The 16,555-nt window shown below is 42.7% G+C and overlaps 1 protein-coding gene across 7 annotated transcripts in view; it reads left to right on the top strand.

Annotated features, from left to right (window-relative positions):
• The window catches only part of LOC109903746 (sodium bicarbonate cotransporter 3), a 69,359-nt gene extending 53,931 nt beyond the window's left edge, over positions 1–15,428 (top strand). For 5 of the 7 annotated variants that reach the window (XM_020500648.2, XM_020500645.2, XM_031788523.1 and 2 more), the window contains 15 exons: positions 4,751–4,925; positions 5,581–5,714; positions 6,401–6,646; positions 6,912–7,017; positions 7,118–7,279; positions 7,571–7,684; positions 8,703–8,864; positions 9,112–9,237; positions 9,574–9,699; positions 9,929–9,997; positions 10,235–10,408; positions 10,631–10,768; positions 10,948–11,054; positions 11,865–11,975; positions 12,803–15,428. In XM_020500648.2, coding sequence (XP_020356237.1) covers positions 4,751–4,925; positions 5,581–5,714; positions 6,401–6,646; positions 6,912–7,017; positions 7,118–7,279; positions 7,571–7,684; positions 8,703–8,864; positions 9,112–9,237; positions 9,574–9,699; positions 9,929–9,997; positions 10,235–10,408; positions 10,631–10,768; positions 10,948–11,054; positions 11,865–11,975; positions 12,803–12,887 — 2,035 coding nt within the window. In that variant the 3' untranslated portion in view covers positions 12,888–15,428. The remainder of the gene's footprint in view (positions 1–4,750; positions 4,926–5,580; positions 5,715–6,400; positions 6,647–6,911; positions 7,018–7,117; positions 7,280–7,570; positions 7,685–8,702; positions 8,865–9,111; positions 9,238–9,573; positions 9,700–9,928; positions 9,998–10,234; positions 10,409–10,630; positions 10,769–10,947; positions 11,055–11,864; positions 11,976–12,802) is intronic. The other 2 variants (XM_020500650.2, XM_031788522.1) reach the window with 1 other exon arrangement.
• The last annotated feature ends 1,127 nt before the right edge of the window (positions 15,429–16,555 follow it).

The following is a 16,555-nucleotide window of genomic DNA, read 5'->3' as shown; positions in this document are numbered from 1 at the left end:
TACCAGAATTTTGACTTCGATACCAGGTTTAGTATCATAATACTCAATATCAATACTTGATACCAAGGCAAAAAAAAGTGTATTAGCTAAAGTCACAGAATAACCTTTGGGCTTCTTTTGAGTTTTTGTCGTACTTTGTGTGAAGGAAGTTCTAACTTCTAGCACAGATGTAATGGTAGGCTGACTCGCTGTAGCTGTGGACTTTCGCCTAAAATCCTTCTTCAAAACCATACATGAGCATATAAACATTTTAAAATTAAAGCTACTAACTGTTTTTAAATGTAATTTGATACATATCAGGGTAAATTTACCCATCCATGGTCATAATATTGGGTCAAATTATACGGAACAAAAATATAAAAGCAACAGTTTCAAAGATTTTATACCCACCGCACTCTATTCGCAACGTTGACATCAGCAAACCATGTGCCCACACGACGCCATACACGTGGTCTGCGGTTGAGAAATCTGTGGCATTGTGTTGTGTGACTAAACTGCACATTTTAGAGTGGCCTTTTATTGTCCCCAGCACAAGGTGCACCTGTGTAATGATCATGCTGTTTAATGAGGTTCTTGATATGCCACACCTGTCAGGTGGATGGATTTGCTTACTGCCCCAATAGATCCACAGACGATACAATTGCCATCGCACTGCACTGTCCTATCCCATCTGGACAAAAGGAATACCTATGTAAGAATGCTGTTTATTGACTGTAGCTCAGCATTCAACACCATAGTACCCTCCAAGCTCATCATTAAGTTCGGGGCCCTGGGTCTGAACCCCGCCCTGTGCAACTGGTTCATGTTCTTCGTGACGGGCCACCCCCAGGTGGTGAAGGTAGGAAACAACACCTCCACTTTGCTGATCCTACACACAGGGGCCCCACAAGGGTGTGTGCTCAGCCCCCTCCTGTACTCCCTGTTCACCCATGATTGCGTGGCCATGCACGCCTCCAACTCAATCATCAAGTTTGCAGATAACACAGCAGTAGTAGGCCTGATTACCAACAATGACGAGACGGCCTGCAGGGAGGAGGTGAGGGCCCTGGGAGAGTGGTGACAGGAAAATAACCTCCCACTCATTGTCAACAAAAGAAAGGAGCTGATCGTGGACTTCAGGAAACAGCAGAGGGAGCGCACCCTATCCACATCGACGGGACCACAGTGAAGGAGGTGGAAAGCTTCAAGTTCCTCAGCGCACATGACGATCTGAAATGGTCCAGCCACACAGACAGTGGCAACAGCGCCTCTTCAACCTCAGGAGGGTGAAGAAATTTGGCACAAACTTTTACAGATGCACAATTGAGAACATCCTGTCGGGCTGTATCACCGCTTGGTACGGCAACTACACCGCCCGCAACCGCAGGTCTCTCCAAAGGGTGGTTTGCTCAATACATCACCGGGGGCAAACTACCCGTCCTCCAGGACAACTACACCACCCAATGTCACAGGAAGGCCAAAAAAATCATCAAGGACATCAACCACCCGAGCCACGGCCTGTTCACCCCGCTATCATCCAGAAGGCGAGGTCAGAACAGGTGCATCAAAGCAGGGACCGAGAGACTGAAAAACAGCTTCTATCTCAAGGCCATCAGACCTTGTTAAATAGCCATCACTAGCCAGCTTCCACCTGGTTATGCAACCCTGCACCTTGGAGGCTGCTGCCCTATATACATAGACTTGGAATCACTGGCCACTTTAATAATGGAACACTAGTCACTTTAACTTCTCTGGGATATGTGGGACGCTAGCGCCAACAGCCAGTGAAATTGCAGGGCGCCAAATTCAAAACAATAGAAATCTCATAATTAAAATTCCTCAAACATACAAGTATTATACACCATTTTAAAGATAAACTTCTTGTAAATCCAGCCACAGTGTCCGATAGGCTTTACGGTGAAAGCACACTTAACGATTATGTTAGGTCAGCACCTAGTCACAAAAAACATACAGCCATTTTCCAAAGAAGGAGAGGTGTCACAAAAGTCAGTTTGATGACCTTCATCAGATTGCAGTCACAGGACTTCATGTTACACAATACATGTGTGTTTTGTTCGATAAAGTTAATCTTTATGTCCAAAATCCTCATTTGAAATTGGTGTGTTATGTTCAGAAATGGATTGTCTCAAACAAACATCCAGTGAAAGTGCAGAGAGCCACATCAAATTACAGAAAAACATTGGTAAAAGATACATGTGTTATGCATGGAATTATAGATAAACTTCTCCTTAATGCAACCGCTGTGTCAGATTTCAAAAAGGCTTTACGGCGAAAGCACACCTTGCGATTATGTTAGGTCAGCACCTAGACACAGAAAAACATACAGCCATTTTCCAAAGGAGAGGTGTCACAAAAGTCAGAAATAGCGTTATAAATATTCACTTACCTTTGATGATCTTCATCGGAATGCACTCCCAGGAATCCCAGTTCCACAATAAATGTGTGTTTTGTTCGATAAAGTCCATCATTTTTGTCCAAATACCTCCTTTTTGTTTAGCCCAATAATCGAAATGCTCAATGCGCGATCGCTTAGCTCAGATGGATAGTCCAAAAAGTTATATTACAGGTCGTAGAAACATGTCAAACGATGTATAGAATCAATCTTTAGGATGTTTTTATCATAAATCTTCAATAATGTTTCAACCGGACAATTCCTTTGTCTTTAGAAATGAAAAGGAACGCAGCTACCTGTCATGGCCACGCGCATGATTTGGCTCATGGCATTCTGTCAGACACCTGACTCAAACTGCTCTTATTCTCTCACCCTTCACAGTAGAAGCCTGAAACAAGGTTCTAAAGACTGTTGACATCTAGTGGAAGCCTTAGGAAGTGCAATATGACCCCATAGACACTGTATCTTCGATAGGCAATGACTTGAAAAACTACAAATCTCAGATTTCCCACTTCCTGGTTGGATTTTTCCTCAGGTTTTTGCCTGCCATATAAGTTCTGTTATACTCACAGCCATCATTCAAACAGTTTTAGAAACTTCAGAGTGTTTTCTATCCATATCTACTAATTATATGCATATTCTAGCTTTTGGGCCTGAGTAGCAGGCAGTTTACTCTGGGAACCTTATTATCCAAGCTACTCAATACTGCTCCCCATCCCAAATAAGTTAACAATGTTTAAATAATGTTTACATACTGCTTTACTCGTCTCATATGTATATACTGTATTCTATTCTACTGTATTTTAGTCAATGCCACTCCAACATTGCTCAATCTAATATTTATATATTTCTTAATTCCATTCTTTTACTTTTAGATTTGTGTGTATTGTTGTGAATTGTTAGATACTACTGCACTGTTGGAGCTAGAAACACAAGTATTTCGCTACACCCGCAATACCATCTGTGTATGTGACCAATACAATTTGATTTGATTTATTTATCTTGGAAAAGGATACATTTCTCACTTACAGGGATTTAAACAACTTTGTGGACAATTTAAGAGATACAAGCTTTTTGTACATATGGAACATTTCTTCTATCATTTATTTCAGCTCATGAAACATGAAACCCTTTACATGTAGCGTTTATATTTTTGTTCAGTGTACTGTGTAAAGATACCAGAAATGTTCCATGGTATGTGCAGGCATAAGCTATGGTCAACAAACACAATTGCATTTTATTGATGGTAATTTCAATGTACAGATATACCGTAACAAGATCCTGAGGCCCATTGTGAGGCTGTAACGCGGTGAGTACTGGCGGCAGAGAAGTCAGGTGCAGGAAAGCGACAACTGATTTACAACGGTGTCGTTTAATAAACATAAAAACCACCGTTAACAGAACAATCAATGAATGGGTCAAACAAAACCCGGTATCCACCAGCATAACGTACACAAGCACTACAAGAAACAATTACGGACAAGGACATGGGGGGGAAACAGAGGGTTAAATACACAACATGTAATTGATGGAATTAAAACCAGGTGTGAGGGAAGACAAGACAAATCAATGGAAAATGAAAGGTGGATCGGCAATGGCTAGAAGGCCGCCGAACGCCGCCCGAACTAGGAGAAGGACCGACTTCGGCGGAAGTCGTGACAGAGGCCCATTTTCTTCAAGGTATCTGTGACCAACAAATGCGTATCTGTATTCCCAGTCATGTGAAATCCATAAATTAGGGTCTAATGAAATTATTTCAATTGACTGATTTCCTTTATTGAACTGTAACTTGGTAAGAAATGAGAAATTGTGGCATGTTGCCTTTATATTTTTGGTCAGTATAATTTGTCGAACTGGAACGCCAAACGCGCTGAAAAGTTAGGCTGCTGGCCCAGTCGACATATTACTAGACAGGCTTGATCATCTCAGTCAGTGTTACGACGTGAGACACATTCGGCAGAAGAACCGAAAAGTACTGAACCGTTTCTTATGTTACAGTATCAGAAAGTACCTAGGTTTTGGTGTAAGTTATCTGTGGATCCTAACAAATCTCTGGGAGCCCTATAGACCCAAAAGAGTTATCTCAGTGTCCAATAATGTGTTCCCACGGCACAGACGTCAATAACGTCTATTCCACGTTGGCTCAATGTAATTTCATTGAAATGGCGTGGAAAACGTTGACTCAACAGGTGTGCCCCCCCCAGTGGGTTGTATGGTCTCCTGTATGGTCCAAAAAACCTAATCCAGAAGTCTATGGATGTAATCTGGGATTCATCTGGGATACTTCACCACGCGAGTATAATGCTGCTACTTTAATTAGCCCGCTGTAAAGCGTTGTGGTTTTTCCCCTTCCTCTAGGATCTTTGGAGGCCTGGTGATGGATATAAAGCGGAAGGCCCCGTTCTACTGGAGCGACATCCGGGACTCGTTGAACCTGCAGTGTCTGGCCTCCATCCTGTTCCTCTACTGCGCCTGCATGTCCCCTGTCATCACCTTCGGGGGGCTGCTGGGAGAGGCCACTAAGGGCAACATAGTGAGTGGGTCCTTGTCCATGAGTGTCACTCCGATTACAGCAGTCTGTCTTCCATCTGTGCTGTATCCCTTAATGTATGCAAGTCACTCAGCTGCCTGGTTGAACTGGTTTAACCAGGCTACAAGTCAATGTAAACCTTGCACTAATTATGTATACGTTTACCAAAAGGTCTTACCTTATTTGCTTATTACTATATACAAATATCACTAAAAGCATATCGGATGTGGTTAGACAGTGTCCCTCTTCCTCACTGCGAGCTACTCAATATACTGTCTCTATGTTTTGATCCTGACAATGAGCTACACACACAAAAACCCTACAGTAACTCCAGAGGGAGACTGTTGGCTTAGCTAGCGTCAGCGTGCCGGGGTGTGTGATGCGTCTGAGTAAACTCACTAGAAGGCCAGTGGCGGAGGGATATAAGTACCGACAGGCTGGCGGGGTGGAAGGAGCAAAGCAGTTTGTCTACACTGTCTGATGCTAGGCAGCCTGAGCTGGAATGTCGCTTTAAACTGATGTGCTATGTTATGTGGGGTGTTCTGTCCGCTTTGCCTTATTCCCCTAAGTCTCTCCCTCTCTCTGGTTTCCTCTTATGTATTTACCACCTCCTCCTCTTCTCACTCCTTCTTCCCCTCCCTCTCTTATTTTGCTACAGAGTGCCATAGAGTCTCTGTTTGGGGCATCCCTCACAGGAGTGGCCTTCTCTCTGTTTGCGGGGCAGCCCCTCACTATACTGGGCAGTACGGGGCCTGTCCTAGTTTTCGAGAAGATCCTCTTCAAGTTTTGCAAGTGAGTGCTAAACCATATCCTGGTTTCACTTTCATTTGCACTGTGGCCCTCTGGTGGTAACAACCTGCAAGTACAAGCTCACCTGCCATTTGGGGATTTCTAATTTGTTTCTGATCAGTATCTCCCTGAGTTTTATGTACTGTATACATGCACAGTAAATCAAGTGCCTGGAGTTTTTCTTGGTCAAGCACATGGTCAGGAAAAACTCCATAACTAGTTATGAAAGAAGTCGGGACAGGTTCAAAGTCGTTCATTGATGAATCCTCAATAATTTCATAAGGCATGTGATGGCTCCTCCCCTACAACTGTCATAACCTCTATGCTTTGAGCTCACTGCTTGCAGTACCTAATAAGATATGAATGTGAAAGTACACTGAAAACATCCAAAATGCATTATATATACAGCTAAAATCTAGTACAATGCTTTGTAAAGTTGATATTGAGGTTAAATAAAGTGTGCTTTCTTAATTTACCAAATTTTTCTAACCTTTGCTTTAGATAAAATCAAGATATCAATATTCTTGTTATGTTTTGTAATATGAAAAATCTTACATTTGAAGCTCACTTTGAGCAAATTCGTAATTTGCGATTAATCGCAGAGAATCCTGCGAGTTAACTCGACTACATTGTTTAATGTTTTGACAGCCCTGCTATTGAATCTCAAACTCCTCTCCTCTCCTACCCAGGGACTACGGCCTGTCCTACCTGTCTCTGAGGACCAGCATCGGCCTGTGGACGGCCTTCCTCTGCCTGGTCCTGGTGGCCACAGACGCTAGCTCCCTGGTCTGTTACATCACCCGCTTCACAGAGGAGGCCTTCGCCGCGCTCATCTGCATCATCTTCATCTACGAGGCCCTGGAGAAGCTCTTCCACCTGGGGGAACACTACCCCGTCAACATGCACAACGAGCTGGACAACCTCACCCTCTATTTGTGAGTCTGGGTTAGGGAGCCTCGGTGGAGGGAAAAAGCCGCGGGAAGTGGGCGCTGCCATTTTTCCGTTGCCTTAAAAAAAAAAAAAATGTTTTGATCGCTGACCGAACACACATTTTATTCAGGAAATGTACCTTTTCTATTTGGATTGCAGTGTTTTAGATGATATTACCACTGACTTGTGCCCAAAGATGGAAAAGGGGAAATTATGGTTGTGTGGGGAGTGTGAGGCATGGAGTGTGTAAGATGTATTCTCTTGACTCAGGTGTCAGTGTTCTCCACCGGCCAACGCCTCCACTGAGATCTTGCAGACGTGGAACCAGACAGGACACACACCAGACACTATCTCCTGGAACAGTCTCAACGTATCGGTCAGTCAGAGGACACACACACACACACACAAGGAACACACACTGCAAAAACATCTGTTGTGCCTGTGTATTTCTCTGACCCTTTTACTCTCTTTGCCAGATGTGTAACCTGCTCCATGGAGAGTTTGCTGGTTCTGCCTGTGGTCACCACGGCCCCTACATCCCAGATGTCCTCTTCTGGTCCATCATCCTCTTCTTCACCACCTTCTTCCTCTCCTCCTTCCTGAAGGAGATCAAGACCGAGCGATACTTCCCTACAAAGGTGTGTTATTCACTTGCAATCAGGGCGTACAGCTATTGTGTGTGTGTGTGTGCGCGCACGTCCATGCACGTGTCCGAGTGGGCGTGTTCATGTTCCTCTAAAAGTTTCATTGTGCTGCAACAACATTCACAGTTAATTTCAAGGTCATCACCTTCCTCCCACACAATGTGTCCCTTGCTTTGCTGTCACTGTTAGCTACTGTGTGTGGGTGTTCCCACTGAGTGAATTATAATGGCTTTGTTGTTTACACACGACCATGTTTGTGCAATGTCCTTATCACGGGTTGTGCAGGTGCGCTCCACCATCAGTGACTTTGCCGTGTTTCTGACCATTATGATCATGGTGCTGGTGGACTATCTGATGGGCATCCCCTCTCCTAAACTCAACGTACCCGACCGCTTTGAGGTAGGACTCTTTTGATATTGTATTTCTGTGTAGGCATTCAAAAGACGCTGTACTACCATAGGGCATACTGATAATGTCAACATGTCATGTGATGCTGATGACAGCAATGATATATATATCCTGGGCTGATTACTCGAGGCAGTAAGTGATAGTGGTCAGCTAATGTGGACACTGGCCTATTCAGATCTGTCTAGCGCAATGGGGTGGCTTTCTTTTAGCCTTAGCGTTGAAGCTAACTCTCTGCACTGCTGCAGCCCACCTCCAAGCACCACGGCAGGCTATCTAGTGTAAATGCGATAGCTAGCTACTAGCCTTAGCATTATAGCCAAAAATCTATCAAAGTCACACAGGACACAGTCAAGTGTACACAGGACAATGTAATGTACAATGGAAAACATCACGAAGGACCACACACAACCCAGCCACGGACCGTTCACTCCTCTACCGTCTGGCAGATGGTATCGGAGCATCGGGTGTTGGACCACTAGGCTCAGAGATAGTTTTTACCCACAAACCAAACATTTGAACTGGAAGTGACCATTCACACTGACTCTCCGTACCTGCACTCACTCAGTCACTCACTAACTCACTCACTCACTCACTCAAGCCCACACATATGCAGATACAAACACATACACACACATACACACACACACCACTGCTGCTATTGGACTTCTGTTTAATATTGCACAACACACTTCATATCTCCCTTCCCCGGCACACGTGTAAATATTGTAATGTGCCTTCCTTGTATTTATACCTCTGCTAAATTTGTATTCAATTTTTTTTGTAGCTTCTATTGAGCTTCTATTATTTTTATACATTTGCATTACTTCATTATTTTCTATTCTTATTGTTGTCGCATTGTCGAGAGGGGTACCTGCAAGCATTTCATTTTACTGTTTACACCGTGTGTTCCTGCGCATATGACAAATAAACTTTAACTCGAACACTATAGCCTGACTGCCAGCTATTAGCATTATAGTTTAAAAGCTAACTCTATGCTCTGGGTCTACAGCCTACCTCTAAGCATCGCGGCTGGCTGATCTCCCCGCTGGGCACCAACCCCTGGTGGACCCTGCTGGTGTCAGCGCTGCCCGCTCTGCTCTGCACCATCCTCATCTTCATGGACCAGCAGATCACCGCCGTCATCATCAACCGCAAGGAGCACAAGCTCAAGGTGAGCAAGCGCTGGTTTACGGCATAGACGTCCGTAGTCTACATTTCCACTGTCAAGGTGAGGTGGAACAGACACATTTCTTACAATGTTCTGTCTCCTAGTTCTGTCCATTATATTAACATTCAAAGGTTTTAATGTAGCTAGTGTTTTCACGAAGCATATTCACTGTGTACAATTTGGTGCTCCCGACTACTATAATCACTTTTTTTATCCTCTTCTTTCCCCCCCCTTCTTCTCCGTCATGTAGAAAGGCTGTGGCTACCATCTGGACCTGCTGGTGGTGGCGGTAATGCTGGGGGTTTGCTCCATCATGGGCCTGCCCTGGTTCGTAGCCGCCACCGTGCTCTCCATCTCCCACGTCAACAGCCTCAAGGTTGGCAAGCCTGCTGCTGTCTTCTGTTTATTCGTTATAGGTCAGCGGTGTAAAGCGCAATTCCTGGAGGGCAGAGTGTCTGCGTTTTTTAAATGTTCTTCTCCTCCCTTGTACTTCGTTGATCAATTAAGGTCAATAATTAGTTAGGGACTGCTCTCACCTGGTTGTCTAGGTCTTAACTGAACATATTGATAGGAAATGACAAAGACCAGCAGACATTCGGCCCTCCGGGTATTAAGTTTGACACCTCTGTTGTAAGTGATTAGTTGTGATTTTGGCTTTTTTTCTCTTGAGTATAATCGACATTCGTCTAATGTGATGGAATCAAACCTAAAGGTGGAGTCGGGCTGCTCGGCGCCAGGAGAACAGCCCAAGTTCCTGGGCATCAGAGAGCAGAGGGTCACCGGCTTCATGATATTTGTCCTCATGGGCTGCTCCGTCTTCATGACCTCCGCACTCAAGGTCACAGCTCTTTGGGTTTTAGAAAAGTGTTATAAAAAACAAGATGGATTATTAATGTATGACAATGGGCGCTGGACCCCTAATGCAATGTGAATGCTAAGCAGTTTGACTCTTAGGTGTTCACCTTACAGTTGAAATGTTGACATGGATGATTTTTTTGAAAGGCGCTTGAAATGATTATGATTATGATTATATACTGTATGTTCAACTTTTCTCGCCCAACCTCCAGTTCATTCCTATGCCGGTGCTGTACGGGGTCTTCCTCTACATGGGAGCCTCTTCACTCAAAGGCATTCAGGTGAGATTATATTCACTGATTAGTTGAAGATATGATCAGAGATTTTGATCTTTAGACAGTAATGCAATGCCTTGTCTGTAGGCATTGCAATTGTAATTAAACTCCTTTGATCAAGAAAACATGTCATTGCAGTTGAACTATTTCATTGCAAATGTGTTTCCTGACAAAAATGCGAAATGGATGATTAATGGTGCTCAGGACAATGCCCACATTTCTCTCTCCCTCTCGCTCTCTTAGTTCTTTGACCGTATCAAGTTGTTTGGTATGCCAGCCAAGCACCAGCCTGACCTGATCTACCTGCGCTACGTTCCCCTGTGGAAGGTCCATGTTTTCACCCTGGTGCAGCTCACCTGCCTCATACTGCTCTGGGTCATCAAGGCCTCCGCAGCCGCTGTCGTTTTCCCCATGATGGTAATACCCATAGAGAGAAATGTGCTATAGTAGTACTGCCATCAATCTATCTCTCCATGGTTAATATCACTCTCCACATTTACAATCTGGAGAAATGTGATATCTTGTCTACCAACAAGGGTGTTTTTAAACAATGGAAATATCTAAAACCGTGTGTATGGGTCTGTGTAGTTATTTTGCTTCCTTTCTCCCCCTCTTAAAATATCCTGTTTTTGCTTAAAGGTGCTGGCCCTCGTATTCATTCGGAAGCTTCTCGACTTTTTCTTTACCAAGAGGGAGCTCAGCTATCTGGACGACTTGATGCCCGAGAGCAAGAAGAAGAAAGAGGATGACAAGAAGAAGAAGGAGAGGGAGAAACGGGTAACACACAGTGGCACTTTAAAGCCATTAGCTCCCCCCGACAACATTCACTGTCTAGCACGCTAACACGACTTTCCCCCACAGAAATCAAACTAGAATCGGGCAAAGCCGCTCAGACGATGTCAATTTGACTGCACTCTCATGGGTACACTCAATTGTAATTCTCCCTTTGGTCCCAGGAGGCCCAGGCTTTATTGCTCGTAGAACAGGTGGGCGTGAATGCTGTGAAGGTCCATTATGACGCTGGGAACCTGCTCAAGATCCCAGTCAAAACGTTCTCAGGGAGGTGAGTGCCGCCCACCCGACAACAGGAGTACAATACACAACATTACACTGGATAGATAAATGAAGGGCACTTTTCTTTGGCTTTATCTTTGTATGACTTGATGATGTCATTTTATTAGGGTACAAAACAACAACAACAACAACAAAAAATCTACATCTCTACATTCTTGGTATTGCAACGTAAAGGTAACCGTGATGTTAGTTCGGTAACGTGTTTTATCTTGAACAGATCGTACAGAATAATCGCTCGTACCCTCCCAGTGGATGAAGAGGCGGTAGGGGTGGGTGTCTGATACATCCAGCCCACGTGCTGAGTTTTAACCCTACTCAGTAATATACAGTAACATCAGTGAGCGCATGGCCAAAATAACTTAACTTAAGTTATAACGTAACTTGGCTATTTACTATACCTTGTAGATGACACCTTTTTATTGAAATCACACTCCCTTGTGTGTTGCGTTTGTGTTTTCTTTTTTTATGGGGGGGGGGGGGTTGTTATGATGATACATACTGCTCCATCGTATCATGGCAAGGTAAAAAGGCTCTAAAACCATGTGAATACTAATGACTAATGTACACATTGATTACATAGAGAACTCACCCCAGACAACCATCATCCAAGTCACAATTGCCTCCAAAGCGATTGTTACATATTTTCAGTGCAAGATACAATGACAGAGAAACGCTTTGAGCGAGAACTGGTGCCGAGTAGCCCCGTGTGCTTCAAATCTTTTGTTTGTTTACCTTATCCATATGCATGCATGTCTGTCTCCCCTCCCTTGTTCTGTCCTGTTTTCCTTGCTGCACGTAGCTCATGTGACCTCAGCAATGTTAATATCTCTGAGGAAATGGCCAAAAGCGGGGCATGCAAAGCAGTGGCGTTGAGCGCCGACTTCGGCCCGTCTATGAAGCGTAGCCAAAGGTAGCTATGCCAACGATTTCAGTAGACCTGAGGTGTGCCTGGAAAAAGGCTCCTGCATTTTCAGGACAAAGAGGGGTGACCCCTCTTTGTCCTGAAAATGCAGGAGCCTTTTTCCAGGCACACCTCAGGTCTACTGAAATCTCATTAAGACAAGATCACTTGTAGATCATATAATTCTATTATATTCTGTGACTATTCTAATGGACAGTAACGAATCTAATACAACTAAATAATCTACTTAATTCTGTGACTAGCACATGAAGTAATAGGTATGATAAGGACAATCTATCCATTCGTATGTAATGAGACTATTAAGATCTTGCTTTTCCTTGTGTCATAACTTGCATAATTTTCACTTGCATGTATGTTGTGAGATCTGAATTGTGTGTGGATATTTCCATAAAACGAGAATACATTCTATTTTCCTGAATATTGTATTTGCCTACAGATATATTTGCCTACAATACATAAAAGCAAAGCGTTGAGGCTTTGCCCTGAGGTTCTTACATGTCCTGAGGATCTAACTGGGTGCTGCCACATTTTATCCTTCCGTCCTAATTATAATGGTTAAGGACAACATAATTTAACACATGAGCCCGCCATCTTCAAGTCTAGGGTGTTTAACAACCGTATATTCTTAGAGCATGGTATGAGCTTTGAGTTTAATTTTAGCATTGCCGTCTGACACTTTCACAGACAGCATTGCACTTACATCAGAAACACATTTCCTGCTCATCCTTGACACATTGATATCCTGGCCCAGCACAGCACAACCAGCCCATTGATGCTTCTCTTCCCATCTGTTTCCCTCCCTTGTCTCCTGGCAGCCAGGAGAAGGTCGCCTGTGTTAGAGTCAACATGGACACTACCGAGGCAGGAGGAGAGAGTTCAGCCTTAGAGACTGCCTTGTGATCGAGGAGACCTTGTACTAACCCCCCACCTAACCCCACAGAGGGCCACCCTGGTACAGTGAGCAAGCTAGGACTTGAGCAGAGCAATCAGACTGGTCTCTGGAAAAGAAGCCCCTTTTGTGGGTCTGCTGGGTCAACAGTTGAGCTCCAGTGGTCCAGTGTAGCTAAGGGGGTCTTGAGGACTCCCCCAGTGCACAGAGGACTGACTGCCCGGGCAGTGGCGAGCACATTGCCGGGACATGAATGAACCAGACTCACACTGCCTACCGAAACCCCATGGGTCGAAACCCCATGTCAACCAATCATTTCCCACTCACTGCCACAGATGCCAAAGGATGGGGCCACCATCGCCACACATATGCGGAATCTTCTTTAATTGTTGTGTATGCATAAATGTACTTAATTGTATTATATAAGGTATATTTTCTCATGTATATTTTAAGTTATATTTTATTACCAATTAAGAGATTCACATTTGCATCCTGTTTTTTTTGGCACACACAAAAGTGTGAGCTATTCTGGTCTCTGTCTACATTTTTTTAAATAATATATATTTCCTTTCCAAAATGTACCATACACAAACCAGCTACACCAGCTCCAAAAACACATCAGTCAAGCCATGATGATTCAAGTTGTTATTTCTGTGATTTCATCAGTGCAAACTGGTAACATCCTGACTTAACACGGGTAATCTAAAACGAAACTGTTGCAAACCAAAAGAAGAATGTAGACATTCAGACGCCTTTACCCCGTAATCTTTCTTGCTTGTGAAACATTGACAACGGTTGGTGTGGCAACATCTTTTCACTGCCCCTGTACTGTATACTCTGCAAGTTGCATTCTCAGTATTGGTATTGCTGCTCAGATCAAGTTGTTCCAACTGAGAATATTTGTTGTTGTTGTAAGTATATGTCACTGTTATGCTGTTTCTGTGGAATTGTGTGCTTTCTGTTGTATGTTTCAATGGAACATTTTCTGAAATACTAATTTAAGGTTAAGAAAGTGATGGGATGAATACTACAATAAGCACTTTAGATTTGTTTGCCAGTAGGAATTAGTGCACAGGCCTGAATTGAGTTAAAAACCATTGAATCTGAAGACCCACAGAACTGTTTGCTCAAATGTCTAGAAAAAGTTACAACTTTGAAATCAATATGATTTCTGATTGTGGGAAGTTCTTTACACTCATCGCTTGTCTGTCACTATTCGCACAGTATTTCAATATTATAACCTATTTTGTGTATTATTGTTGGATTTATTATTCTTGGGACAATTATTTTTGATAAACAGGAAAGTGAACAAAAAAGCAATGTGCCGTTAGATTTCTTCTAAAAGCAACGAGCAACATTATTCTGTGCAGTCAAATTGTATTCTCACAATATTGTACCATTTATGCTGTACAAGTTTTGGTACTTGTGTGTCACAATGTACACCGTAAAGGTAAGTTCAATATTGCACATGTCATTTTTATGCTGAAAGATATTTCCAGAAATGATCTGTAAAATGCAATTATATATTTCTCATTTGCTTAGCACACGTGCTCCTGTTTTAGCAATAATAGACGAGTTTTCAGTACAATACAATGTCTGGAGTGATGTTTCTATTGAGCTGTCTAGCGGGAGTTTGTCAAACCCCATCCACGTTGTGTGTCTCCTCTATTGACTATTAGTGTGTGGCTGATTATACAGACAATAGCTGACGTGCCTTGTGAATGCTCGTTGTTTGTATTTTATTCATACGGTAGACATAGTGTTAATGTTCAGGTAGTGCACACACACGTGGCTCAAAATGCGTAAGAGAGACGAGCAAGCTAGGACGGCATATCGACAGGCTGTTCATCATATCTGCTGAAACTGAAGTGAAATATGAATGCGGTAGTACTCTGAATGTTGTTGTGAAAGTCACGTCCTCCTCAACCCGACCCGACCACTAACCTGATGTATTACATGACAAATAGGAACTCATTAGTACACTTCATCATACTAATTTGTCAATAATGTACTGTATGTGTTTGTATGTCACAGACGTGGTGTTTGTTCACGAATGGTATGAACTGTAATTTTTTACATGCAATATCAGCAAATGTGCAGAATTATTGTAACTTCAATATCACGAATGAAAATGACAGAAATCTAATGCATTTCGCCAAACACCTATCTTTTAACAAAAAGGTAAATGTGCATTGTTGCAATTTTTGTTTGAACACAATTCTGGTGTGTTGGCTATTTTAAGTCATTACAAATGTTGTTTGGGTATTTGTGATACTATATGTATGCAGTAGGTACAATTCATTGTAGAACACAAGTGGTATTCCAACGGATTCCATCTGTATTGTATCATCTTTACCATGAATAATATAATATGGCTCTGATCTGTACCATAGAAACAGGGTATTCTTTAGGACCATGTATTACACTGACCTCAGTCAAGCACAGAACATTCTCCTGCAATATGTTGTTGAATACAATAAGAACATGTAGGGCGGAAACTTTTTTTTTTTTGTAAGTGTTGATGGAAAGCAATTAAAAGTAAATGAAATGTATATTGTTCCTCTCTGCATATTTAAACCAAGTGCAAAGCACACCATCATTGTGTGTACAGGACCTACGGTGAATCCCAAACCCCTGCCAACTCTCACGCAGGGCTCTCCGTTGTCGTGTGATGCTGACGAAACTCGCAGGGTGACTTCAAGAGTGGCGAAGGGATCAAATAAACCCTTCAACTCCAGGACACACCCTTGAATTGAATGATGCAATTCATGTTACACATTTAAATAATAAAACATGCATGAAATTCAAATGAAATAATTCCCCCTGACGTTTTACACGATAAAAACCTTGGTAACAGTTAAACATTTTAATGTGGGAAGTATTTCAGATGTAGCGTGTCATGTCTCGAAATCAGACTCAAATAAATACAGGTGACTCATAATTAGGCAAGCCGACATTCATTTGTGTTAAATTGCGCAAACTCAAAAAAATGCAGTGTGTTATGGGATGCCACTTCACTCTGAAGCCGCAGTGGTGGAAAAAGCAGCCAACAAGTGCTCAGCATATGTGGGAACTCCTTCAAGACTTTTGGAAACGCTGGTGGAGAAAATGCCAAGAGTGTGCAAAGTTGTCATCAAGGCAAAGGGTGGCTACTTAGAAGACTCTAAAATATATTTTGATTTGTTTAACACTTTTTTGGTTCCTACATGATTCCATATGTGTTATTTCATAGTTTTGATGTCTTCACTATTAATCTACAATAGTGAAAAATAAAGAAAAACCTTGAATGAGTAGGTGTGTCCAAACTTTTGACTGGTACTGTGTATATATATTTTTAGGGGGTGGGTCAGCTTTAATATTTCAGATAGATTGTGGCTTCCATCAATGTAATTGTTTGCATAATTTCTAATACTCCATATACTGTATATTTTTTGTAAATATATACACTATACAGCATATACATCAGTATGTGGATTTGGCTATTTCACCGACACCCGTTGATGACAGGTGTGAAAATTTTTGCGCACCGCCATGCAATCTCCATAGACAAACATTGGCAGTAGAATGGCCTTAATGAAGAGCTCAGTGACTTTCAACGTGGCACTGTCATAGGATGCCACCTTTTCAACAAGTCAGTTTGTCAAATTTCTGCCCTGCTAGAGCTGCCCCAGTCAACTGT

The sequence above is a fragment of the Oncorhynchus kisutch genome, linkage group LG14, assembly GCF_002021735.2.
Source record: "Oncorhynchus kisutch isolate 150728-3 linkage group LG14, Okis_V2, whole genome shotgun sequence".
In the NCBI taxonomy this organism is placed as follows: Eukaryota; Metazoa; Chordata; class Actinopteri; order Salmoniformes; family Salmonidae; genus Oncorhynchus; species Oncorhynchus kisutch.
The sequence above is the reverse complement of the archived record's forward strand: the minus strand, read 5'-3'. Positions and strand labels throughout refer to the sequence as shown.